This window comes from Solanum stenotomum, chromosome 5, assembly GCF_019186545.1.
Source record: "Solanum stenotomum isolate F172 chromosome 5, ASM1918654v1, whole genome shotgun sequence".
NCBI lineage: Eukaryota > Viridiplantae > Streptophyta > Magnoliopsida > Solanales > Solanaceae > Solanum > Solanum stenotomum.
Window position 1 is genome coordinate 59,737,017 of NC_064286.1, and position 27,189 is coordinate 59,764,205.

General features: G+C 32.5%; 4 protein-coding genes across 5 annotated transcripts; 1 reads left to right on the forward strand and 3 right to left on the reverse strand.

The window, feature by feature from the left end:
* The first annotated feature begins 623 nt into the window (after positions 1-623).
* On the forward strand, positions 624-1,259 carry LOC125864210 (acyltransferase Pun1-like). The gene has a single exon (XM_049544123.1). It carries the CDS (start codon positions 624-626, stop codon positions 1,257-1,259), a length of 636 nt encoding a protein of 211 aa, XP_049400080.1.
* A 325-nt stretch (positions 1,260-1,584) lies between these two features.
* Positions 1,585-5,713, reverse strand: LOC125866098 (uncharacterized). Its single transcript, XM_049546391.1, has 3 exons — positions 5,589-5,713; positions 2,276-2,741; positions 1,585-1,947 (listed from the first exon to the last, which is right to left on the reverse strand). Exons 2-3 carry the CDS (start codon positions 2,717-2,719, stop codon positions 1,786-1,788), a joined length of 606 nt encoding a protein of 201 aa, XP_049402348.1. The 5' UTR covers positions 2,720-2,741; positions 5,589-5,713; the 3' UTR covers positions 1,585-1,785.
* Positions 5,714-7,298: 1,585 nt separating this feature from the next.
* LOC125866093 (uncharacterized) lies at positions 7,299-15,550 on the reverse strand. Of its 2 annotated transcripts, none has more exons than XM_049546386.1 (7): positions 15,447-15,550; positions 11,352-11,449; positions 10,560-10,665; positions 8,983-9,156; positions 7,842-8,294; positions 7,669-7,761; positions 7,299-7,592 (listed from the first exon to the last, which is right to left on the reverse strand). In XM_049546386.1, exons 2-7 carry the CDS (start codon positions 11,397-11,399, stop codon positions 7,531-7,533), a joined length of 936 nt encoding a protein of 311 aa, XP_049402343.1. In that variant the 5' UTR covers positions 11,400-11,449; positions 15,447-15,550; the 3' UTR covers positions 7,299-7,530. The 2 variants fall into 2 exon arrangements, with proteins under 2 accessions (XP_049402343.1, XP_049402342.1); XM_049546385.1 differs by having other exon boundaries at positions 7,842-8,297.
* Positions 15,551-19,637: 4,087 nt separating this feature from the next.
* Positions 19,638-21,996, reverse strand: LOC125866097 (two-component response regulator ORR9-like). Its single transcript, XM_049546390.1, has 5 exons — positions 21,507-21,996; positions 21,057-21,154; positions 20,890-20,967; positions 20,256-20,326; positions 19,638-20,130 (listed from the first exon to the last, which is right to left on the reverse strand). Exons 1-5 carry the CDS (start codon positions 21,610-21,612, stop codon positions 19,806-19,808), a joined length of 678 nt encoding a protein of 225 aa, XP_049402347.1. The 5' UTR covers positions 21,613-21,996; the 3' UTR covers positions 19,638-19,805.
* Positions 21,997-27,189: the final 5,193 nt, after the last annotated feature.

Genomic DNA, 27,189 nt, shown 5'->3' on the forward strand with positions numbered 1-27,189 from the left:
GCAATTAAAGTTCGGGCACATTTGAATGAAGTTCACCTATTTTTGTCTAAACTTTAGCCACAGATATGGTTGAATTCTATCAATTTTACTAAAGTTCAGGTATTTTTACTCGAAGTTTATGCATATATGGTTGAAGTTCATCCATTTTTGTCTTGACAATTCAGATATGTCTGAACTTCAGTCATATGTAACTGCAAACATCTTTTTTGGATTGCTTAACTTCAAACACCGGATATCTGAAGTTGTTCCAGAATAGGTAGATGTGCAATAATATTTTTGAAAGTAGCTACAAGTTAAATATTGATGTCCAAATAGGATGTACCCCCGTGAAATTCTTACATATATTAGTACTCCTTATTACTGACTAATTCAGATTCGTGACATTTTGATCAGGTAAGCCATTTTGATTGCGGGGAATAGCATTTGGTGGATGCTTATCACACAAGATCGGAGATGGTTGCACCATAAGCAATTTCTTCAAAAATTGGGGAATTTTGACTCGTGATATTAATGCAACTCTATCTCTTCACTTTGTTGGAGATTCCATTTACCCACAATCTACTGATCCTTCTGTAGTATCAACTATCAAGTCTGAAGAATCAACATATTTAGGAAAAAAGTTCATGTTCCCCGTTGATAAACTAAATGCACTAAAAGACAAAATCGCGCATGAATCAGAAATACAAGATCCTACCCATGTTGAAGTTGTGAGCGCACTTCTTTACAAATGTGCTTTAGTTACTAGAAGAGTTAATAGTTCCAATTCGTTTAAAGCATCTTCCTTGTATCAACTAGCAAACATGCGCGAAAGGTTCAACCCACCTTTGTCACACGATGCATGTGGAAATATTTCATCTAGCTATTTCATGGAAATAAATAACGAAAGAGAGGTAAATTGTACGACATTGGTAGGTGAAATGAGGAAGGGGAAATCAAATCTTCATGCTAAGAAAAATGTGATTATCTTAGAAGTAATTGAATCAATTGAAAAAGGAAAAACACCATTTCATAGAAATGGAATTGATAATTATTTTTGTTGTAGTTTGATTGATTTCCCACTTTATAAAGTGGACTTTGGTTGGGGAAGGCCCATTAGAGTGAGTATGGGAGCTGGGCCTTTTAACAAGTGGTTTTATTTATTGGATAGCCAAAGTGGAGGAGGAGTTGAAGCTATAGTCATGTTGGATGAACAAGACATGGCTATATTTGAAAGAGATACAGTGCTACTTGAGTTTGCTAGTCCAATTACAAATCTTTAATTATAAAGTACTTGTCTTTTGTGTTGTTTTATTTGCATTATGTTGTTTATTGTACCAAGGAAGCCACTTTAGCATGTAGCAAACATATTCACGTGAACTCAGTAATTTTTTATCGATGATAGGGTGAAAATGAGGTGTGTTGGAGGGAAGGAGCACACAATTAATGTTGAATGCCGCTTGTGAAACTTGTTTTTCCTACTTTTATCAGGATCATCATTTTCGAAAATATTTTCCAACCGAACATGAAAAAATTGAAAACTCCGTACCGGATACACGCTGCACACACACACACACTAGCTTTCACACTCCAGCAATACCATAACAGAGTATTAAGTAATCTCTTGCAGGTTTACTTGAAACATAAATTCAAGATCAACCAAACACTACACAAGCTTTTATAGAGTGAGCTCTCTCTACTGCCTGAAATATGATCTTTTACAAAAAGCAAAACATGTCAATCTATTGCCAGGGAGCAAAATCTTTAGGTCTATGTTAGTTTCTTGTGCAAAGCATTGGACAGATGAGTTTATTGCTGCTCAGCTTTTGCAGCGTGCACTCTGTAACGTTCTGACAGACGTTCAGCGACTCTGTTGCCAACAACACTGTCTATGAGTTCATACTTCTTATAAGTTGCGTTCAAGATCTCTGTCTGTTTTTTTGCAAGATTTTCCTCCTCCTCTAGTTGATGCTACACACAGAGAAAAAATGAACTTCTAACAAACATGTTTACTTTAAATGTGAGATCCTCCGCCCATTTTTACTTGTCCAGTGGCACACCCCTCCAGGAGCAATAAATAGAATGACAAATTTATAGTATCACCCTTTAAATATAATAAATTCAATGTTTTGGAAAATGACTATAGTTTATAATAAGGATATATTAGGAACTAAGTGTTAAATTAACTCTTGATTTTCTAAACTGGACAAGTGAGAGTGGACATCTATTTTTAGAACAGTGGACAAGTAAAAGTGTGACGAGAGAGTATTATACGCTGAAATGAATAAAGAAAGTTTACCTTGAGGCAAAAGTTGACTTCTTCTGAATGTTTGCTAACCAAATGCTTCATCTTCTTGGCGACCTCAAAATCAGGATCGCTGGAGTCCAACCATCGGCATACTATCTTCCTACCAGGTTTTATAGGACGGTCATCGAGCATCTCTGCTTCAGCAGCACGTGCCCTGACAGGCCTTGGCATACCACAGATCATAAATGAGGAACTGCTTATCTCGGAGATTATAGTTTTCGCCTGGTCTGCTTTTTCCAGCTCAACCAATGCAGATAGTCCAACGTTCTTTGGTTCAAGGTAGTTTGGGATAAACTTGACCTGAATGACATTCCCAAATTGATCAAGTGAAGCTCTAACGACAGCTTCAGTAGCTGCAGGTGAAAGGCTGTCAATGAATATAGTACGCTTTACTTTCTCTTCAAAAGCAGCATACTCTTTCATTAAACTTTCCATGATGAGTAACAGCAAATTTCACCTAAGCAGAAGCAATTCACCAGAATCTTTAGAAAAAGAGGTAAACCACAGTTCACATAATTTTGATAGCTCAGCAAATTACTCGCGACATGAATATATCATCTTAGTGCTAATCATGCTGCAACCAACCTAACGTAGTTAAAGGGTATTATGTGTGTGCGCTCGTGTGTGTACACATTCGTGCTGGAACACCATGATGATGGCTGAAGTGGATCGCGCCAGCACAGCTGTCCTCTCCAGTGATTTCTGCTCTTTTGACCCATGGAGCAAAGTTGCAAAAATATGAGTAGCGGAAGTAATCATTACGGAGTTGGGAAATGACACAACAGGGAGGGACTTGGCTGTAATATTAGAGAGGTTCACCGAAAATGGGAAAGAGAAAAAAGTGACTGCAAAATAGATGCAATTCCTATGATCTATACAAGCCAGAGTGCATAGCACCAATGTTTTTAGAAAGGTAGATATGCAAGATAGGAGGTTAACCATGTCAAGAGAAGCTTGCTGGGGATTACTTTATTTCCTATTTGCTTGAATTTGGCAGTAGCAACTTCTCTTGGGGACTTCCAAGGTCCATGGACGTAATCCAAACTATAAACGGGTGAAGCTGTTCTATGATTTAGCAACAGCAAAAGGATTATGGAATGTACTCTGGTATCTTGGGAGTAACTTAATGAGACACATATTCTGGAAGAAAGATTAAATAATTCCTGTAACTTCTCAATACAGTGGAGTTTTCAGACTTAATTCTGGATATGGATCCGAAAGAGATTCCATTGACAGGAGGAAGATTCACTTGGTCTGATTGGAGAAAACATAGGGAAGTTTTACAAGCTCGAACAATTTTAATCTCAGTTAATTGGGAAGAGAAATATGCAAATACAAGGGAGTCTTTACTACTGAGACTTCTGTATGATCACTTACCAATAATGCTGGATTTGGATAGATAATCAAGACACCTATAAGATTTGAGAACATGCATTTTGAAAGGAAGGGTTTGAAGACCAAGTAAAGAACTGGTTGGATTCAAAGTCCAAGAAGTTGACGAATAGGATTTATCATGAAATGCTAAAAGGAAAACTAAGAAGATTGGCATCAAGAAAGGACACACTAGGGAAACATGGTGGATCAAGGAAGCAGACAAAAACACTAGATTTTGTATAGACTGGAAAATAAACATCGCCGCTACTACAGTATCTTCAAATTGTTCATTACTGGCAGAATAATTGACAACACAAATGAGAATTAGAATGAAATCTTTTACTTCCAACAGTGGAAGAAATTCATCTTGCAAGTTTAGTAGAAGAAGAGAAAACTTAAGTAGAGAGTTAAGCAGTCATAGAAGAAGAAAATTCACGAGCAGGATATATGCTACCAGGTTGGATAGATGCACAATGGAATTTATATTAAAAATGTTGGGTGATAGCCGATAGGTAAGAGAGATGTCCTGACAACCTTTTATTTTCAGGATGGACTAGACGCATCTTCAAGAAACGAGATGCGCTTGATTGAGCTACTAATTTCCACTCATTGTAGCTCAATTATAAGTATCTATAACTATTAGATTAATGTTGTCATAAAAAAAATAACTATTACATTAATGCCAAAGTTGTTGCCTTTGAGGTTAGAAGTAGTCAAAGAATCGGATGCACAGAACATACTTTTTCGAGAAAACCAGCAGATCACACAAAGTTAGGAAATGATTGTCTGGATGTGGATTGAAAGAGGAAACCTACACTAGCTTGTAAGCTGGATATTTGAAAAACATATAACCATGTGAGCCGGGAAAGGAGGATGAAACAATGAATCATCTCTTATTTGCATAGTGAGATGGTAAAACTGTATAGATATCTGGACTATATTTTTCTCTCTGTGACTGATACGGCAATGCCTAAAGCCGTTATAAAGTGCTTAACCACCTTGAGGTGCTTTGCAGAATTTTAAAAGAAGTGTCAACTTAAGAACCTACCAGCTTACAAGATTCATCATCATGTAGGCAAGAAATATGAACCAAAATTAGACAATTTCAGAATAAAGATTCATAAAGCTTTTGCAGCACCAATTTGATGCTTCTAATGTAGTTGTGACTGAACTATAGTACTTATAGAAACAAATCTGGCACAGGTCCAAATGTGCAACTATTAATAACATTACTAACAAAAAAGTCCTCACTGTCTTTTTACAACAGCAGCAGCAAACTCATTGTTGTAACTAATGTTAGGGAGGCTGTTCCGATAGACCCTCAGCTGAATGAACAGAACGAACAGTGAAAAAGAAAAGGTAATAGCAACAAGCAGAAACAACAACAAGATGATAAGATATCGAGCCTAAGAAAATAGCTAGCACCTAACAACATTGTTGTACACAAGGACATGATACATAGCCATTATCATTGCTACACAGAGACATACAATATACCTACTTGTATAAAAATCACATATGTCAAAGCTCAAGCATCATCCAAAATTCCAAATTACCTTCTCTGTATGAAATATTCATATTTATATCCATCAGTAACTTCAAAATTTAGTACTTATGTAGCACCCCCCCCCCCCCCCACTCAATTTACCCAGCAACATTTACAAGACCTTACAAATGTTCAGTTAACAGAAAAGATTCAATTTTTTTGTTTCAAAAAGATCAAGAATCTAGTATAGTACAACCCCACCACCTCCAACATTGAGAATCTAGTATAATCATGAATTCAAGAACACAGATTAAATTTCTTCAACCAAACCTAAATCCCAAGTTCAAGAATCAATTTTTGCCCAACCCCACCCCCCAACAACCAAAACCCACAAAATAAAACAAAAAATTAAAAGGGAAAAGGGGTTTTCCGATGGTGATTTACCTTTGAGCTTCGCCCAGGTTGATGGAGCCTCACTGGAACCTTCTTAAGACTTTGGTTTGTGCTATTATGGTGATTTTATAAATTTTCAATTAAGTCTTAGGAGATTTGTTTAGTTTCATTTTAACCCCCAAAACTATCTTGAAAATTACATATTGGGTCCATATTATCATCTTTTTATAATTATTTCAGGCTTGAATACAAGTAAATAAAGGAAAAGGACTATTGGAGGTTAACTTAATGGTGTAAATATTCGTACAAAATATTAAGAGTTCAATTGTAAAAACATATTTAAACAATTATATTTTTGCGAAGTTCATATTTCAATTTATCTACCTAATTTGCTATATTTTCGTGAGTTTATACATTAACTATCACTCCCTTTGCATTAAAACACACCTCGATGTTCAGTTGATTACACGTGTCTGTTGTCGATTGAAATAATATTTGACCGACTCAACATTGAGGTGTTTTAATACCAAAAAAAGTGATAGTTAAAATAGGTAAAGAGAACAATGGATAGTTAAGATATAAAATTTGTGGAAAAACAATAATTTATATGTGTTTTTTCAGCCTCTTGTTGGGCAAAATTTATCCGTGTATGATGTTTATATCAAATCATACTTTATTAAACCATAAGCATATTAGTTGATCATCTTCTTACATCCAGCATATAATATAATCATAATGAGTGTCCAAAGAAACACGAGTTTTCCACTACTATGAGATTAGAGCTTACAAAGAGAAAAAAAATAATGGGTAACTGAAGTCGAGGTTATTGGAGATGTTATTCCAAAAAGAGAAACCCATAAGTCTCCTAACATGTATTTTCCAACAAATACAATATTAACTTATTAAATTAGGAAAGAATATGGATATATTAACTATAGTTTAGTGATAAAAATATACAAAAAGACATGGTCCATAGAAAAAGATAATATATGATAAAGAATTTATTCGCACTCAATATTTATAAAACATATATAATAGATTAATTAGTATGGTGTACACAGTGTTTCAATTCAAATGATGCATTGTACAAAAATCCAGTAGACTTTTTGTTTCGCTAACTTTGTATCATCTATCGCAAGTTGGAGTACATTAGTTGTGTGTTCGATATGAACTAGAAAAATAAGTTAATTTTTTACTTGTGTTCAATATATAAGCAAAAAATATTATTCTAAAAGTATTTGTATATAATCTAAATAAATATTATGAAAGTAGCACTGAAGTGGGGTGGTGGAGATGGAACTATGGGTGACGGTGAAGTTGAGGTGTGCTGAGAGTGGGAAGGACACAATCAATGTGTAACGTAGAAGTAAACTCACTTTCCCTACTTTCAATTAAAAAAAAATCATTTTCCTTGATTTTGTAAGAAACTTAATTTTCCTAGAGAAAATATTATTCAAAATTTTTGATCTACGGAACATGAGAAAACCGAACACACCATAGAATTCAGAGCAGCTAAGTAAGGCCGGTCATCATGGCACACTTGCTAGTCAATGGGAGGGGTAAGAAGTTTGTGTTCCGGTGTACTCTTATCACTAACCCCGAGAGAGGCTATACTCTAAGAGCCAACCGACTCAGAAGCAAGGATCAAGAAATATCAATGTATCAGGGGCTGAACGTACCTTCCACCCCACGTCCTTGCGCGGGTGTTCTCAGTCTAACCACATGAATCAATACTACCAAAAGAAACCAAAGCACTTTTAAAGTCACAATTCTATTTACAAGCAACTGGACCAGCAAACGTTGAGGTCAATACGAAGCTAAAACCATGTTGATGGGTTCAGAAACCAATTTAACAGAAAGAGCGAACAGTCTAAAGCACAACTTGCTTATCTATGGACATTAAGTTAGAAGACTTGAAATAAACTATACCCCCTAAACCTGATAAGATTACATAGACGGGTTAACTCTGCAAGATGGTAATCTGAATAGTCATTCAATCACTGCAAAGATCGTCAAAACTCACGTCTTCTGATATAGTATCCAATTCGTTAATGGCTGCCAGATTGGGACGGATATTAGTATTGGTATATACTAAGCTAAAGAACTCAATATCAGATGCCACACAACTAACCTTGATTTTCTTGTTCTCCCCTATCCTGAGGATCCAAAAAGTCGTTGGTATCTGTTGCAAGAAAGGCTGATCCAGAGTAGCCCTCTAGAATCTCTGTATAGAACAGAAAGTAAAAACATATAACAATGTGAAATTGATGATGATATTACTCCAGAAGAGAAGGGAGCACAAACCAGAAGTGTTGGGAAAATCAGCTGTTAAGTCCGAGAAACTGAAGTTTCGAGGAATCTTTCCCAAGAAACCAAAGGAAGAAGTATCAACACCCCAGGGATCCTCAATCACTGGTTGTACACTTGGCTCAACATATGAATTTCCAACTCCAGGACGAGCCTGCTGGAGAATGCCCTCACCACCATAATTGCCTGAATAACCAGCTGAGTTGATCATCCCCCCATTTGGTCCTTGCATCAGTCCCAGGTTTGCATGCTGAGGCAATAGCATGTTTGGTGATAAATCAATGCTTCTTGCATGAGCAGAAACATCCATAGCAGCTTGCGCATATGATTGGACTGACGAAGCATCATTTGTGTAAACATGAGGTAAATTGCCATTAACAGTCGGGTGCATGTTGGCAAGCTTCACATTGGGCTCAGCATGCTCTGTTGCTTGAGAGGTTGAGTTCTGTGCTACTATCAATATGTCATAGTACATAATCACTTGCTTTTCCTTATCAGTATTTAATAGGATGAAATCGTACAAAACTTAAAGCAATATAACAGGTATACAAATGCATAAGATGTTTTTGTTTTCAGGGTTGCAATGTACACACCTTCACTCTGAATCTAAACGAAATAAAAAAGGGAAACTAAAATAATAACATACATACCATGGTTACACTTCTGACATGCATCTAGATACTAAAGGAAAATTTTGAAACTACGATGTTGATGATTTGGATGAAGCCTAAACTTCATTTGTTTCCTCCATTTCTGTCAAACTTTTACTCAATTTTACTTATCAAAATCAAGAAAAGAATTTTATCATATTCACCAACTTCAACAAGTATGAATGATCTCAAGTTGAAAACACAATCACAGTGCCGAAAGACAGATCCTCTGGGACACTTTTCCTGAAAAAATCCTTCCCATAACTATCCCTAATATTCACATTTTGATCTGCCACTTTAAACCCTCAAACCTTTCTTTGACTATCCAACCTAAAATCCTATTCGATTGTATGAAAATACAAAGCAAGGAAGCTGAAAATTGGAAAAGAGTGGGAAACTATAGCAAATTTTATGATGGAAAAGAAAAACACAGGCATAATAATTATTTCCAAGAAGATCAATAGGGAATCTATGAATTCATATCTTACCTGGTTGAATCTGAGATCCATTAGACACAGGAACGGATTCAGTTGCATACATACGCATTGACTCAGCCTGTCTCTCAAGCAACTCATTGAATCTCGTAATTTGATCTTTTACTATCAACCTCGTATAATAAGCCCTGAAAAACTCATGGTTTTCTTCTTCAAGCCTTTGCCACACTGGAAAAGAGATCAAGAAGTCAAATTAACTCCCCGTAGACACATGAAGCACATAGATCACAACCATCAACTACTCGAGATAAGACAGGCCAAACACATTTTAAAACAAATACTAATAATAATTTCATACATTTTTCAACTCCATCAGAATAAGCTTAAATATTTTATTTCAGATTGACAACTAATACTACTCTGAATAGAAGTAGGGGGAGGAATGCCTTCCATAATCCCTCTGCAAATAATTTTCTTCCTACTATTCATCATAATAGAGTTAATTCCTTAAATGGTCATCCGAGTAATCAAACTAACCCAACAAAGTCGCTTTTGTTTTTTCTTATCACAAGCAAGTCCTTCAACTATTACTTTATCTCTTATGAAATTATCCTAGCCTTTTAAGTTTCTATTATACTCACCTATTTTGCTTAGTTGGAATCTTAAATCCCATTTTAATGACAAACCCCGTAACGTGAACCCACCCAAGACCCAAAATCTGACCCAACAAAAAATTCTATCGTATGGAATTCCAGTATTCCACGAACATCAGAAGATCATTACAATACCTGTCCATTAATCATAAAACTCAATCTGCTACATTTGTGTGGATAATCATTTGGCTACTGATTGTCTGACATGCCTGAAGTATAAAATGACAGAAAGGAGGCTAGTTTTCTTTTTTGTGTTTATTTTTATTTGTTTGGCGCCAACATCAACTGATATAGAAGGCACAAGTCATTTGTTAGGCTGTCCATTAAATTAATCAGTATATGGTTCATATATTACTAATTGTTCTTTATTGTATAATATAATTATTTGGTGATAGTATTTAAGAAGGTTACAAGACGAGGTTGGATTTTTAGTGAACTTCTTCTTTAATTGAAAGAATAAGGAGTCTTAGACCTTATTTGTTTTTAATACGAATAAGACATCAGAATATATAAATATACACATGATTATTAAGATACTGTATCTTTATGTAAACACGGTATAATTAAGACTATTAATGTTCTTGTTGGTCAGATTTTGGGTCTTAGGTAGGTTCAATTAATGGGGTTTGTCATTAAAATGAAATTCATGATGCCAACAAAGCAAATTAGGTGAGTTAAGTAGTTCAAAAGGCTAGGGTGATTTTATAAGAATAAAGTAATAGTTGAAAGATTTTTATCATAAAAAACAAAAGTGATTTTGTTAGGTTATTTCCATTACTTGGATGACCGACCATATAAGGAATTAACTCCATCATAATAATTCTCATAACAGATCGTTTTTCTATTTTATTTCCTCAGATTCATTGTCTTCCAAATTAAGTAAATTTTAAGAAATGAGAGTACAGATAAACTCTGAAAAAGTCAAAAGCATACTATTAACAAAATATAAGGAACAAAATAGAAAAAGAGAGGACCCACCAAATTCAGTGAAACTAGGCTGAATCTTTGCCTGATGTAAGAGGGTATCAACAGTTTCCTTCTGGTTCATGTAAAGCTGTAAACATCTTTCTATGAGATTTTGCACCTGAAATCAAAGAAGCTCATTGTTAGGAGAGAAAGCACCATAACTCTATGATCCTATAAGATGCCCACATCCCAATGAGAAACATCTCGGGAGGGTGAAATGTACGCAGACCTTACCCCAGACTCCTGCCTTGTATGAGGTAGAAAACATGTTTCCGACATATAAACAAAAAAATAGAACAAACTACAAAATTCAGTTTTTTCTCTCTTTTCAAACATGTAACACAACAACTACTCAATCCAAACCCCAACCAAGTAGGATTCATCTATACGAATCATTCACTATGCATGTAGCAAAATTTAAACCATGCACATGCCGAGGTTAAGATCACTCCCTCTGACCCAATTTATGTGGCACTTTTCGCTTTTCTAGATTTAAATTATGTTAATTTTGACCAACATTTTTAAAGGGTTAGGCAACAATTCTTGCGGGAGTGAAGTATCTTTTGCCTTGAAGTAACTGAAAGAGTTATAAGTAGCAAGAATTATATCACAGATTATGAAATTATCCACGCAATTCAATCAAATACTTTCTTTTTTTTATGACAAAAAAAAAAAAAAAACTTGCTGTATATGCTCAAAGAAAATTGTGCATGCTCTATCTCTTTCCATTTGATTCAGGGCTTATTAAATGATTCATACCGAGAAACAAGAAAACGAATGTTATGATTGTAGCACAATGCTTACCAGTTGTATATCTTCACGCGTGATTTTCCTAACCTGCTCACCAGACATTTTTTCAATCTTCCAATGTTAAAAAGCTCAGCAGAAACTTGATGCAATTTCTGTTGACAAGGCCAGGTAAAGAAAAAATTCAACTCTTGCTACCAAAAATAAATAACAATTGATATCACCTGATATGTTAAGGTAACTTCTAGATAATTAGGGTGTAATTAGCAAAGCACCGCAAAAAATAAATAGTAAACAATAAGCTAGTACTACACATATAAAAGACCCAACAATATGGCATCAAGCAAAACCACAGCAAACTGCAGGTTGTACAGTTAAGGAGAAATGTCTAAATGCAAGTAACCCTATGTGTTAAGAATATTGTGAAAATATCGTAAGCTCAATTAGGGAGATTCATTATCAGTTAGGATCAATTAAGAAGATTATTTGCTTGCAATTATGTACTCTTTGAATTCCTTCTATTTTAGGATGTTGTACATCACTGTTTAAACTCCAATTAGCTTGACGTAACAATGAAGCTGAAATATTGCCCGGACGTCTTTTCTCCCCTTTTCTGCATGGTACTAGAGATATGGTATTGAGTACCATATCTGAAACTTCAATTTTTTCTATGTTCGACAAAAGAGAGACAGAAGCGACAGAAAAGGAGAAGTAACAGAAAAATCAATTTGTGGAAGAATACTTTTCCTCCACAATCTCCTCTCCTACAATTAGTGCTGCGATATTGCATGGTAGATGTAATCATGTTTCGCCGGCATTTCCAGCACATTTGACGTTCACCATTAAAGGATATGACGACCATCTGATCAACAAATATGAGATATTACAACCTCCAATCAAAAAACATTGATCAAAGCAGATGCAAAACTGTGCAATTTGCTATGACATTCTCTTGATCCCAAGCTACTTAATCTATTCCTTTTCTGCAAGACCAGTTGTAGAATATAAACTACGTCTAAGGCATTGTGTACGAGTTTGTTTTCCGATGAGGAGCATAGCATATGAATTCACCATAGTAAAAAATTATGTGGTAGCGTATGGAGTATGGACCTTTCTTTACTTCTTGTTGAGGAGTTCTACAGAAACCCATGGGAGAACTACGGAAAATTTACAGGGTGAGAAAGATGGATATTAGGGAAAAAGATGCATGGAAAACCACCATGTTTATATTGGATGAATTGCAGAGAAAGGAATATATATATATATATGTGTGTGTGTGTGTGTGTGTGTGTGTGTGTGAAGGCATTGAAAAAACAATGTGGAGAGGCAAGAGCATTATGTTCTTCTGGTGAAAAGAGAAGATCCTTCTGTGCATATGTAGTTAGATATACCTTTTTTAAACTCCAACCTAATCCACTTACGTCAGCTGTAAAGCTTTTAAATGCCATCCTGTCGTAAACGTTAACATCCAAATGACTTTTGACTTATTAAAGCAAAGGATAAAAACTTGGTCATAATTGACATGTAACACTTGTTTTAGAATAATTGGCATGTAAAATCACTTCTCCAATGTCAAAACTTAAACCATAAGTTAGTTAGGGAAAAGTTAGAATGTTTTTTAAAAATTTGGGTATAGGGGTCGGTGGACATGAAGAGAATCTTTAAACGTGTTTTGGGATAGGCAAGGGCTTTTCACACTTAAAACACAGTTTTATTAATTGCCTACTTATTTTTTTTGAAAAAAAATCCAACTCACAAATTACTATCATGTAACCAACTGACTAATAAATAGTAACAGAGAGAGAGGACTCGTATAGTCTCCAATATGAAGAAAAATACGAGGAAAAAAGGTATGGGTGCAAGGGAAAAATAACGCTGGGACTGAAGCCTATCATTCTAAGTCTACGTAGTACATACATGTTTTTGTCAGTGTCAACAGATGCATGATAGGCGCAGTTCGTATAATATGTTAAAATTAAAATAAAATTTTGCTTCACTTTCCCTGTAAGAGGCACGGACGGAAATGTTTATAGAGATAACTTTACGTCATCCCTTCAGGGACAATGCATAAAAGAAGTTTACTTCCAAGAAAATGGATAATAAAGAACAAAAACTATTTTTTTCTGTTTTTTTTTTTTGATGACAAGGGAAACCCGCAACCGATACCCTTTGGGTGCGCACAGGGTAAAACCCCCGCTCCTATGCAATAGCTCACAAATTTTTGATTGATCAAAAACTTAATCTTCCATACCCTAACAAGCAGTGGTCAAGGTATAAAAGGAAATTATAGCTTAAAAGAACCCAAATATAGCTTCATTTAGGAATGTTATCTATTTGCTTTTTGAACAGGTGTAGAAATTGTATTTATTTGAAGGCATGACCTCATTGCGACAATTTGAACAATTCAATTAGAAGGTGCTATAGATTACCAGTACAAGATAGCTTCCATATATCTCTAGTAGACGTGGTATCTTTCCGAATAGTAGCTCACCTTAGAGAGGAAGCTTCAAGAGATCAATAATGCACAGAACATACCCAAGAGGCGAAGCTTCAAGTATCTTGGGTCCATAATCAAAGGAGACAAGGAGATTTATAATGATGTTGAACATTGTATTGGAGCGGGGTGGGTGAAATGGAAGCTTGCATCTGGGGTACTTTGTGAGAAGAATGTGTTGCTCATTATTGTATGGGGCAAAGTGTTGGCCAATTAAGAATGCCCACGTTCAAAAAATAAATGTAGCGGAGATAAGGATGCTTAAATGGATGTGTGGGAATACACATGAGAGACATTATTAAGAACGAAGTTATATGAGGTAAGGTGGGAGTGGCCTTAGAGGCGAGCAAAATGAGGGAAGCAAGACTAAGATAGTGTGCGCATGTGAAGAGGATGTGCGTAGATGTGCCAGGAGATGCAAGAGGTTGGATGTAGCATAAATTAGGAGAGGTAGACGAAAGCCGAAAAATAACTGTGACACAAATTCAACTTCTGAGAACATGAACTTAGATGGGAAGGTGTGGAGATGAAGAATTAGAGTAGAAGGTTAGTAGGTACCTGAATATTGTCGCACTTTATATGGGAGAGATAAGGGCTAGCCTATGGGATTAGGCTAATATGTTGTTGTTGTTGTATTAGTTCAGCTTAAAGGAAATATAACATCATCTACACTGCTATCACCTTGTTAATGACAAGTATTCTCTCATCGAATCACAAGGTACTTATAACATAAAAGACACACTTAATCATGCAATTCTAAGTGAAGGCAAAAATACTACTCCGTCTGTCCTATTTTTTACGACTCACATTCCTTTTTAGTCAGTTCCAAAAAGAATAACACATGTCTATATTTAGTAACAATTTAACTTTAAAATTTCCAATTTACCCTTAATAAAATGATTTACAACCACACAAACGTTATCACTTATTTTAGACCACAATTTTCAAAAGACTTTCTTTCTTAAACTTTTGTCAAGTCAAACTAGCTCATATAAAATGGGACGGAGGGAGTATGTGATTTCTTGTCGTAAGTCCAAGCCTCGGTGAACAAAGTTACCGAGACTCTGCTTGCACTAGTGAGAGGTCTCACACGTGCTTCGTGAAATTAGTGGAGATGCACAAGCTCGCCCGGACACAAACACCATGGATATCAAAACAAAAAAATGACACATTTTATCATAGCCACCACAACTCTATGATCCTATAAAATGCCCACATCCCAATGAGATACATCTTAGAGAGTAGAAATGTACGCAGACCTTACCCCAAACTCGTACCTTGTGTGAGGTAGAGAACATGTTTCCGACATATAAACCAAAAAAAAAGAGAACAAACAACAAAATTCAATTTTTTCTTACCATTTCCAAACATGTAACTCAACAACTACTCAATCCAAATCCCAACCAAGCCGAATTCATCTCTACAAAATTACTAATCATTCACTATGCATGTAGCTAAATTTAAACTCATATCACTCCAACATTACAAAAAAATTCAATTTTTCAACCGATTACAACTTCTCTACGTTTACAAATAAGTTCAGTTTAGCATATCAAGGGCAACCATTTTACAAAATTGAGTCTCAACGAAACTTTAACTCTGCTACAAATCATCAACACTTACAATATATCGCCGGGAAAACCTAATCGGAAACTCACCTATCGTTGCCGGTGCCGGTGCCGTCTGATTTCTGTTCACCGCTTCCTCGTTTTTCTCCTTTTTTTCGCAAAGTTCTTCGAATTGATCACCGAAGGACAAACTCATATTACACTTTTTCAGTTTACATATATATATTTGATATTATTGTCTATGAAGTCCCTACACTTTAGTTAAATTATGAATTGACCCCTTATCCAAAATAAAAACAGTTACGACAGTTACCTATCTTTTTCAATAGTGATTTTTATAATTTTAAAGATTTTTCCTTATCAACTCCTTCAACTTTCAAAGTTTTCTATATTTGATACTTAGATTTTTCATATTTATGGTAAATATATAAATAAATTTTTATAGTAAGTTTAGTTTGTATCTAAATAAAAACGTTAATTTTTTCAATGACATATTTTATAATTTAAAGATTTTTTTTTTCTTATCAACTCACCAACTTTCCAAGTTCTTAATATTGGATTTTTTATGTTTATAATAATTAGTATAAAATATATAGTTACATTATTATTTATTTATAGTAACAAAAATATAAATAAATTTGTACAATAAGCTAGATTAGTTTGTAACTTAATAAAACGTTTTGTTTTTTTCAATAATGATTTTATAATTTTAAGATTTATTTACTACCAACTCCCACAACTTTTCAAGTTTATTATATTTGATACTCAATTTTTTCATATTTATAATAATAGTTGCGTAAAAATATTTACATAATCAGATTATTGATATGTGGTAACATAATAATATTAATAAATTTCTATAATGAGTTTAGTTTATAAGTTGATTGATAAATATGTCTAAGTTCAAACTAATAGATAACTATCATGGCATGTTATTATTTTTATCAAGTTATCAATTATAATACTTATTATTAAATACTTCATATATATCACATGCTTCAATAATTAATATGCGATATTAATAATCATACACTTTATTTTTGTTTGTCACTAAACTTTACTCATAATCAAATAATAGAAAGTGATTATCCTAACTAACATATTATTCATGGAAAATACGTTCATGCAAAATATTAAATTATATCAAACATTTAACTATTATGTCCTAGATTATTTTAAATATAAAAGTTTTTTTTTCTTTCACAAAGGTATGAGGAGTGATCTAACATAAACATTCATATAATGTTTTCATGATTATTTAAAAGAAAATTTACACTCGATATTTATATCAAGCAATAAATATTGAGTAGCAACCCTATTATATGATGACTTAATTGAATTTAAAATAATGAAACATTTTCTCCATTGTTTTTCCGAAAAATAAGAATAGTATGACAACCTATAGATTTAATTGGCAATAAATAGCCCATTTAAAAAAAAAAAATCGCAAAAAAAAAGATTTTTAAAAATACGAAATAATTTGAAAGCAAATTGTTTTGAATAATCTTTTGCTAGTTTTAAGGAGAAATGGTTGAAAGTTAGAAGAAAGATGATATAAAATATTTTTATTATTTAAAACATAATAATTAAAAATGTCGATATATTTAGGCTAATATGTGCCAGTTTTTTTATGAAAAAATTGTGCATTAGAGCAATCTATTAATTCAAAATAAATTATATAGATATAGTTTCATTTAATTCTAATTCATAACAAACACATTGTCATTTGCCTCTCTCCCCTGAATCTCGTTCGACACTCTTTGGAATCTCGCTCGCCACTTTCTGGCTCACCTGTCTCACTTTATACAAACACAAATGTATAAATTGTGTTTGTGTTTGTATAAAGCAAGAGAGAACTATATATTCAAATACAAATACATATCTCTTCATCCTATACACTTAGAATTATACAAATACAAATTTCCCCTTGTCCAGTTCTCTTTTGTCTTTCTCTCTTTCTCGCTTTATACAAACACAAATTATACATTGTGTATAATTTGTGTTTGCATAAAGCGAGAGATATTTGATATACAAATGCAAATGTTTTAACTTGATTTAATTGTGTACAAATTCAAAATTTCTGCAGATATACAAACACAATCATTGATACATATACATAGTAGTTACATGTATACAATTATCTAACCGATTTACATATACAGTTGCTACTATTTTATACAAATGAGATGTCTGCGAATCAGAGCGCAAATAGCAAAACTGTAGTTATAGAGCGCTAATATGATTTTTATGTTTGTTATTCTTAAAATTTGCTTATTTTTTATTTGTTTATTAATCGCTAATTAATATTGGACTATATGTTGCCAATTGTACGTAACGGTTGTCTATCTGTTTCAATTCCTCAAATTTTTTTGAAAGTTTTCCAAAATTTTGTATCTCAAGATGCAAATAATGGACTTATTTGAGCCCATTGTGACATGAAAAGTATAAAGCCCAAAAGATTATGACATTAGCCAGAGTTATTCAGGGCCCATAACAAACAATAAGGCCCACTAAACAAAGGTTGATTGAAGATGCTACTAATAGCTTGTTTGATCAAATTTTTTAAATTTGATTTTAATACAAAAAGATTACCACTCAGGCGCAGGGGGGGAGCTATAGCCACCTTAGGGTGTTCAACTGGACACTTTTCGTCAGAAACTTATGTTGTATATATATGTCAAAGTCTACATTTAAAAGATATATATTTAAAGTTGGACACTCTTGACAAAAGTTTTCCCTTTGGTATAGTAGTATTGAGTGTCCATTTGAATGAAGGAGTTTCGAATTCGAACCCTAATAGCACAATTTTGTTTTGTTAATTTTTGACTCCGCTATTATTCATAAGATTATGATATCATCTTCTTACTCAATAAACAACTCATTTTATGATTTAACCACACTTTCAAAATGTCACCTCATTTATATAAATAAAAAAGATAAATCTTTTTCAATTCTATTTGACTCTAGCATCAAATCATCTTTTGAAGAAAAAAGGCAAAAGAGATTATTATTTTCAACCATCCAAAGCAAAACCTATCCAAAATCTTTCTTCTTTAAAGAAATGAGGATTTTGAGATAGGTAAACACTTTCTTAGACAAAATAAACAAGATTAGACATGAAACTTTAATAGTCAATGTTGCAACTTGCAAGCAATTGATATATGAAAGTTTTTTATATTCTTTAATGTATGAATACTTTAAGGTTAAATATTCAGCAATTACACGTAGAAAAGATCATTCATAAGTAATCGAAGTGTGATTATCTTTCCATGACAAGTGTTTTCTAATTTCGATGAGTAGCCGATTTTATAATTAAAGCGACATGAGCACTTTTCAGACATCACCTTTTTTCTTAATTAAGAATGAAAAGTATTTTCAATTTCATTTGACTATATAGCATTAGATAATCCATTAGAAGAAAAAGGCAAAAAAGAGGCATTATTTCAACCATACAAAGAAAAGCAAAAAAACTTATTCAACAAATCAATTGCTATCTTGAAAAGTTACCCAAAATCTTTCCTATATAAAGAAGAAGATTTTGGGGAAGCTAATCACTTTAGAAAACTTTAATAGTCAATGTTCTATTAGTCAAAGTTAGTACTAATTCTTGTAAGAAATTAATATCACAAAGTTCTTTTTCATATTCCTCCTGTAAATACACTTGAAAAAAGACCCTAGCACCCTTCCCCACCCTACCCCACACAAAAAGAAACATATAAAATACCCTTTTCTTTTGCTTCGTAAGATCTTTTAACTAATATGAGAATCTTATGACCTTCCTTAGTTACTTGGAAGTGGAACTACCACCCCTTTTCAAATTGATATGGCAAAAAAATATTTCCTTTTTTTCGAAGCACGTATAAGCCTTGGTGGCAATCGAGTTTTCTAGTGGTAACCGTGGTGGTTGGTGGTGATGGAAAATATGATATGGCAATCAAAAAGCTAAAAAAGACGTGGCAGTGATGTGTCAATGATATGGTTGCCACGTGTTGCTTACATGGAGCGCATATAATATATTCTCCACCATGGAACTAGTCAAAGGGCAACAAGGGGGGCATAATTTCCATTCTAACACGTTAAGGAGGTAATAGAACCCTAGTTAAAGATCGTAAGGCGCAAAAGGTAAAAAAAAAATCATAAAATTGAGGGGAAAAGATGTTATATACTAACTGTCTATTTACAAAAACAAAAAGACAAGTCATGTAATCCCTCCTTATATTTGCCTAAACAAAAACTAGCTGAAATTTTTGTCCATGTGAAATGTGTATAATAGACCTTCTACATGTCAACTTAATATTTGTATTATCCAAGTTATGTAACTAACAAGAAAACATTATATAACAAAAACCCAAAAAAAAAAAAAAGAATTAACCTAAAAATGTTACTTTAGCAAATTTGTGGAGGATAAAAAAAAGTGAAAATTATAATATATGCATATCATTCATTAGATTAGATAGCAGTAAGGCTACTCAATCTTTGTCTTGTTCTGTCTGGTGATAGATTTTCTTCTATGGCCTTTCTCTTGTTGTTGTTGTTACTATTGCCTTGTGATTTCTGTTGTTGTACTATGTTGTCTGATTCCTGATTTACTTCTGATGGAACAACATATGTTATTTCTACTGATTCTTGATTGTCTTGTGTCACAATTATCTCAGGTTGTTGTTGTTGTTTGGGGCTTTTACATTTGGTTTTCATCATATGAGGTTTAAGTTTATTAACATCTGATAATCTTACTGGCTTCAAGAAAAAATCTTCTGCCCCTTCTTCTAAGCATCTGTAAATCAATCAATACGCGATTGAATTAGTCTTGGAACAACAATAAAGTTATCGACCTATAGGTCACATGTTCGAGTCGTGTACACACACAAAAAGAGATGAATTTGATTGTTCTGTTCTTACCTACTGATTCTTGAAGGAACATTTTCAGATGACATAATGACTACTGGTATGTTCCTCAGAGATGCAGATTCCTGTTCAAAAGAACAAAGAAAAACTGTAAATTAACCAAAATTGGTCCCAAGAATCAAACACTAGATCTAGATACAAAGAGCAACATAAATGGGCAAGGGTGTAAGAGCTATTCTACACCTTGCCCTTTCTGCAAGAAGTTGTTTCCACAGCTCGAACCTGTGACTTCCTAGTCACATGAAGGCAACTTTCCTAGTTACGCTAAGACTCACCTTCTAAATACAAAGAGAAACATAAAAGGGCAAGAACATAGGATCTATTGTACACCTTCCCAAGGTTGTTTCCACAGCTCGAGCCCGTGACTTCCTAGAGGCAACTTACCTAGTTACGCTAAGGCACACCTTCTAAATACAAAGTTAAAAATAGGATCCCAAACAGTGCAACTAAGAAAATCCCCTTAGACACAAAAAGATCAAATTTTTACAATGCCAAAACTAAGTTTGTTGGGTAAAACTGAATAAAAAACACTTGGGTGTAAAAAAGATTAGATTTTTATAATACCACAAACAACATAAATGATTAAAATTATGTTTTAATAAACTAATTATCAACAAAAAAAAAATACCTTAATTTTCTTGAGCAAATCATAGCCAGTCATCCCAGGCATACAGTAATCAGTGATAATAAGATTGATTTCAGCTTCCTACAAATCCAAGAAACAGAAAAAAGTTCAATTTTTTCTGCTAAAATTCATACAAAAAAACTCCATCAAATGAGATTAATTAAAATTACCTGATGGTTATCAAGAGAAACACAATTTGTTTGATTCTTGTCATGTTCTTGTAATCCAAGAAATTCTAAAGCTTTACTTCCTGAATCTACTGTTGTAACTGCACCAACAAACACACACAAAAATATCAACACCAACCCGAGTCAATTTCTCATATGGTCACTCAACTATCAATTATTACGAGTTTGACAGAACTCGATAATTTTGGCTCAAATCCATATAACAAGTACTATCAAATTACCAAAACACCACTACTTAAAATCCTAGCTCTTTGATTTCTTATATGGTCATTCAACTAACATTTATTACGAGCCTGACAGAACTCGGTAATTTTGGTTCAAATCCACATAACAAGTACAATCTAAATTACCAAAAACCCAATAAGTACTCTTTTCTAAAATTCCGAACTCATAAACTCAAAATTCTAACTCGTATCAAAATCAAGAAAGTACCTTGACAAGCAGAGGTTTTCAACAACCTCTCAATGAATTTCCTGTCAAAAGCACTGTCATCAACAGCTAAAACATGAAACTGAGACTCAACAGCTGCCATTCCCATTGTTACAATTTTTTCACAAAAAAAAACAGATCTTTAAAAGAAGAAAAAAAAAAGAAAAAGTTGGTTTTTTTTTCTTTGATGGGATTCTTGAAAAAGAAAAGAAGATGAGTTTGTTGGAGAAAAAAGAGGAAAGTTTTTGCCTTTGTATAGAAGTAAAATAGCAAACAAAATCTCCACAACTCACAAAGCAAGATCTGACCAAATCTCTCCAAATTTCCAAGATGATTTTTTTTTTTAATTACAAGGCAAGCAATGGGATTTTATTTTTTATTTTAAAAAAAAGGTGATTTTTTATAATTTTTTTAAAATTTGAAAATATGGGTTTTGATACTTATAATGTATTGATTGATGGGAGAAATGATTCTTGAAGATTTGAGTTTTGTTTGTATAAATATTGTAAGGGAAAAAAGTATGGTATAAATATTGAAAGGAAAAAAAAGTTTTAGAGGAAAAAGGGAAAGTGGGGGTCAGGGTATTTTGGAAGGTGGAGGGGTAGGGGGGGTGAGGTGGGGGAAAAGTGGGACCCACCAAATCCACCCAAAAGATACAGGTGATGTCAGCAGTGATACCTTTTTCCTGGTGTGAAAATCTTGTGTGATTACCATATCTTGAGCAGGTGCAAGGTGGTACAAAAGTGTAATATTTTTTTTAAAAAAATTACTTTTATTGAAACAATTTTATTAAATGTTAGAAACAATAAATTATAAACTTTACTTATATGCAATGATAATATATTTGATAAGATGGAATGAAAGTCATATTGGGACAGAAGATTAGTAGATAGTGGAGGGTTGTTTTACTTCTTGACGTGTTTAGGTTTGGTTGTGTCTATCGGTTTTAGTATTAGCTTTATTTTTGTAATCTCTTGCTTTTGCTTTCAATCGTCATTTGTTTTTCATACTTACTTTAATTTATTGTATTCGAGTGATCAAGAGTCCTTCTGAAACCTCTACGACGTAATGATAAGGTCTGCATATATTTTATGTCTCTTCCTCTGTTCCTCATATCTCATTTATAAAATTACATTGAATATATTGTTATTATTATTGCAATGATAATATAATATATAACATAAATGAATCCATAATTTCTAAAAAAGAAAACAGGGAAAATGGTCTGAAAAATACTCCAATTTTGGTCGAATTGTTGTTACGATATCAAAATTTATGGAGGACCTTTTACCCCCCAAACTATTTAATAGTGTATTTTTTACCCCTGAACTATTTAATAGTGTATTTTAAAGGTATATATGTGCCCACGTGAACACATTACTATTTATAATTATGCATTATTTTTTATGTCCACGTGGGCACATATATACCTTTAAAATACACAATTAAATAGTGCAGGGGGTAAAAGGTTTTTTCCAAAGTTTGGTATCGTAATAACAATTTCGGTCAAAATTCAGATATATTTCAAACTCTTTTCCCTTTTATTATGTAAGAATGGATCCATGTTCCTCACCATTCAACCAATGTACCATTCAACCTTTGGCTTACGAAAGCAGCAGATAATATTATATCAATTTAAAAAAATATGTATATACAATTCCTAATTTTGCAAAAAAATCTGAAACTCACGTGAACCATGATATACCCTACGAATCCACCCTTTGACAATATATCTACTAAGGTTATACGATTATAATAAAAATGTAAAATTTATTTATGATTATCGACGATAAATTTAAATTGAAGTGCAACCTATAAGTCAAATATTTGTAGATATTTGATAAAATAAAAATTCATGTACAACATCTTGCTAGAAATAAATGAATTCGTGTGAATTTATAGAGCACTAATTTATAAGCTAAGTTCGCCCCTAATTATTGTTTATTTAGCATTAAGACTACTATTTAATAATCTCATAAAGGTGAATCCTACTTGATATGATCCACTTACATTGTTCACTATTTAAAGCATCATAGGTTCGTTGATATAGTACCACTAATAATGCAATTTAATTAAGGGGAGATTAAATAACATGTGCAATCACACAAATTTGTTGGTTTGAATAAAGATATTTGGTGACTTACATTAACTCCAATTTATTGGCCTATAAATTTGGGAGATCCATTAGCTAAGAATTGAGATAATATAGGCTAGGTGACCTATTCTAGTGGACACAAAAAAATAACTGTCACAAAATTAGATATTGAGATAATATAAGCTAGGTGACCTATTCTAGTGGACACAAAAAAATAATTGTCACAAAATTAGATGGTTTTACAATTTTATGATCACCTTTAAATTAGTTAGTGAGATTTTGAAAGATTTGTGAAATTTTAGAGCGACTAATTTGTTGTTTTTTTTTTGATGACAAGGGAAACCCGCAGCCGCTATCCTTTGGGTGCGCACAGGGTAAAACCCCCGCTCCTATGCAATAGCTCGCAAACCACATAGGAGAGGTAACCCGCACTAGGCAAGCCCGGTGCGACGAGCTCGACCCAGAAGGCAAACCCCTTGCTTTCGCTGGCAAGGGGTTTCGAACTTGAGACCTCCAACATGGAAGTCCCAAGCCCAAACCACTGGGCCACCCCGAAGGATACTAATTTGTCTAGCCTATCTTCTTATCTTATGTTGATTATTCGTGCTCGGTTCAATAATCAATCCCAAATTCATAATTTTGTTGAGGAAAGTCTGATTGCTCTTCCAATAGCTTAGAAGAAATTCACACACTTCTTTGACCTTCAAGGCTTATTGAAGTCCTTTTTCTGTGTATATTCAGGAATACGATTATCAAAAGTCGATTTCAGAACAATGTTAAATTTGAAATCTTAATTTATGAGTCGACTAACGTAAAGCCTTAATAAACTATTTTGAAGCTTTTTTTTCTATATGATGTATGATATTATGACTAGATATGAAACACAATAACACAAGAAATTACTATTTGCATTGTTATAAAATTGAAATTGCAAACCCCGATGTATAATTCAAGATTCTCACCACATGTTTTTCCTAAAATTATTCCACAATCCGTACAAAATATGTGGTGTTGATTCAGAGTACTTATTAAAATTATTATATTCAAATGGATTTCAAACTATTACCTAGATATTATCAATTTGTATGTGAAAAGTAATATATTAAATAGTCATTATGAAATTGTAATGAAAGTGGAAGATAAATGCTGTATTTTTTGTTGTTATGAGATGTATCCCCATGGATATCATGGAACTTTACAACAATTTGATTGATAATAAATAAGTATTGAATACGAATGATTTTTTATCGATATATAAAAATGGAGCTAGTTAAGAACTTGTATATATAGCTGGTTCATGTTTTTATAAAAGAATTATAAAATATAAAAGAATTATATATATATAAAAAAAATTGAAGTTTTCGAACTCCAACATATATGCACGGTTCATGTTTACTATAAATTATTTAAAGAGTATTGTTTTTTTTACCTTGATATGAAGTATAATTTTTCTCATGTTTTCAACATATTCATCAATAGGGCATTTCCACCAAAATAAAGTATGACTAAAGAATGCTGAATTTTATCATTTTGCAAGTGAATAAACCAAATTATAATTTCACATAAAAAAAGTTGAAGAAAAAAAATATCAACTAAGTAGTAAATAAGGTCTAAACTATTGGATTTAGTTCGTTTGAAAAGCCACAAAGTAATGGCTAGCAATAAGGTCTAAACTATATTTATGCATCATATCAACAACTATGTATTATTATTATTATTATTATTAGATTTTCAACAAACAAGAAAATAAAACCAAAATATTTTTTTTAAAAAAAAAAAACCCTACAGGGCTCATTGGCGCTCATTGGAATCAAGCCTTGTAAGGCTCATTGAAATTTGAGTCTCGTTTTAAAAAACCTAATTTAAACGATGTTAAAAATTGTTACCCTTTTAGTTTCATAATTAATTGAGTTACCCTTTTGAAATTTTCAAAAAAATTTATTGCCCTTTTAATTTCGGACTCTTCATTTTGCTATCATTTGTTCAACTAGTAGTAATTGGATAGAGAATAGAGACAAGACTTTTTGACCATAGAAAAGAAAAAAAGAGGATTTGGTCATGCAAGAAGATTTAAAATAGAAAAAAGTAATAATATATCATCATATAGGGACCTACATAAGATTCTTCAAAATATGAAGGCCCATAACTGTCAATTTTTACTTTTATAAGTATAAATATTTAGCATGCCATAGCTTATTTATCTTAACTTAGTTGTTAAGTTGCTAATTTAATTTATTATGAGTATTTACTTCTAATTAATTATATTTTAAATGAATTAATAGTATTAAGAAAATTACACTATTGAAACACACTTTAAATACCTTCTGATTTTTTTTGAGTAGAAGGGTAAAGTGAAAAGAAAAAAAGAAAATGTGAGAATAAATGTTATTAGTTATTAGTATTCTATCTGACCTAATTAGTTTTAAAAAATGTTTTTTTTAATTCACAAATAATTTAACTTAGTTTTCATTTTATTTTTAATGAGTGGGTTTCATAGTTTTACAAATGTTATAATACGTTTGAGATTACAAGTTTAAAACTTAATTGCATAAATATTATAACATAAGAGATCATTTGATTTAAAGACAGATTAAGTTGGATTAATTATGTTATATTTCTTATTGATTGTTTTTTATTTGTCTTAAAAAATAACATGTATTACATAATTTTAAAATAAAAAATAAAATATTTGTTTACAAAGATACCTCCCGTTAGTAAAAAAAAAGATTAAAAACCTCAAGAATATTTTTATCAATTTAGTTATCTTATTCCGAAATAATTAATTATGATACTATTATTTCACCACATGTGGAATGAGTTATCTTACTAGTAGGGGTAAAATTACACTAAATTTTAATCGAATAACTATTTATGTTTATTCAATTTTTCCAAAAAAAGACCAGAGTGTTTCTTAGTTCGATATTCACCTCGAGATCTGACTAATTAATTCAAATTCATATTGAAAACTTCAACATAAAAAGTCATTAACCGTTTCTCATCAAAGCAACTTCATGAATAATGAATGATAACTTAATGAATTCTTTGATTCAATTTATTTGTCTTACTTTTCGTTTTAGTCTATACAAAACGAACTTCTTTATTATTTTTTGACAACTCTTTCATTCTCAACTTTCTACATAACATGTTTAAGACTATAAGATCAAAGAACATATCGATACATTCCACATATCTTCAATTTAAAATCACCCAATTCAAAAATCCTATTTATTTTTTAAAATTTCGTATCAAATCAAAATCAAACAAATAAATTACAACAAAACGAGTGCAAATTACAAATACGATATTCTCAAATACTCACATGAATAAATAATGTACAACATGTACCAAAGATCGTAAATAGTATGTGTGTCTATGAATAAAGATTCCCAAACTCACCATATATTGTCTGGTACAACCTGTCTCACTTAATCCACACTCCTAAAATCATAAATACGATATCCTGTCTTGCTTGAGTCCAATTTTTTTTTATTATATAGGATTTTTTTTAATAAAAAAAACAATAAAGAATATGGCTCCTCCATTCATATTATATCACAAAACAAAGGGTATATTAATATTTCCTCTTCTTTT

Bases quoted from the DNA above. Each gene is read 5' to 3' on its own strand.
- LOC125864210 (XM_049544123.1), top strand. From the start codon at position 624: ATGTTCCCCGTTGATAAACTAAATGCACTAAAAGACAAAATCGCGCAT.
- LOC125866098 (XM_049546391.1), bottom strand. From the start codon at position 2,719: ATGGAAAGTTTAATGAAAGAGTATGCTGCTTTTGAAGAGAAAGTAAAG. The intron at 1,948-2,275 runs GTAAACTTTCTT...CTCTGTGTGTAG, and splicing joins AAGTCAACTTTTGCCTCAAG to CATCAACTAGAGGAGGAGGA.
- LOC125866093 (XM_049546385.1), bottom strand. From the start codon at position 11,399: ATGTCTGGTGAGCAGGTTAGGAAAATCACGCGTGAAGATATACAACTG. The intron at 9,157-10,559 runs GTGGGTCCTCTC...TCTCTTTTCCAG, and splicing joins GCCTAGTTTCACTGAATTTG to TGTGGCAAAGGCTTGAAGAA. The intron at 7,593-7,668 runs GTTAGTTGTGTG...CCAATCTGGCAG, and splicing joins GGGAGAACAAGAAAATCAAG to CCATTAACGAATTGGATACT.
- LOC125866097 (XM_049546390.1), bottom strand. From the start codon at position 21,612: ATGGGAATGGCAGCTGTTGAGTCTCAGTTTCATGTTTTAGCTGTTGAT. The intron at 20,327-20,889 runs GTATTTTTTTTT...TCTTTTGAACAG, and splicing joins ATTTGCTCAAGAAAATTAAG to GAATCTGCATCTCTGAGGAA. The intron at 20,131-20,255 runs GTAAGAACAGAA...ATTGATTTACAG, and splicing joins GTTCCTTCAAGAATCAGTAG to ATGCTTAGAAGAAGGGGCAG.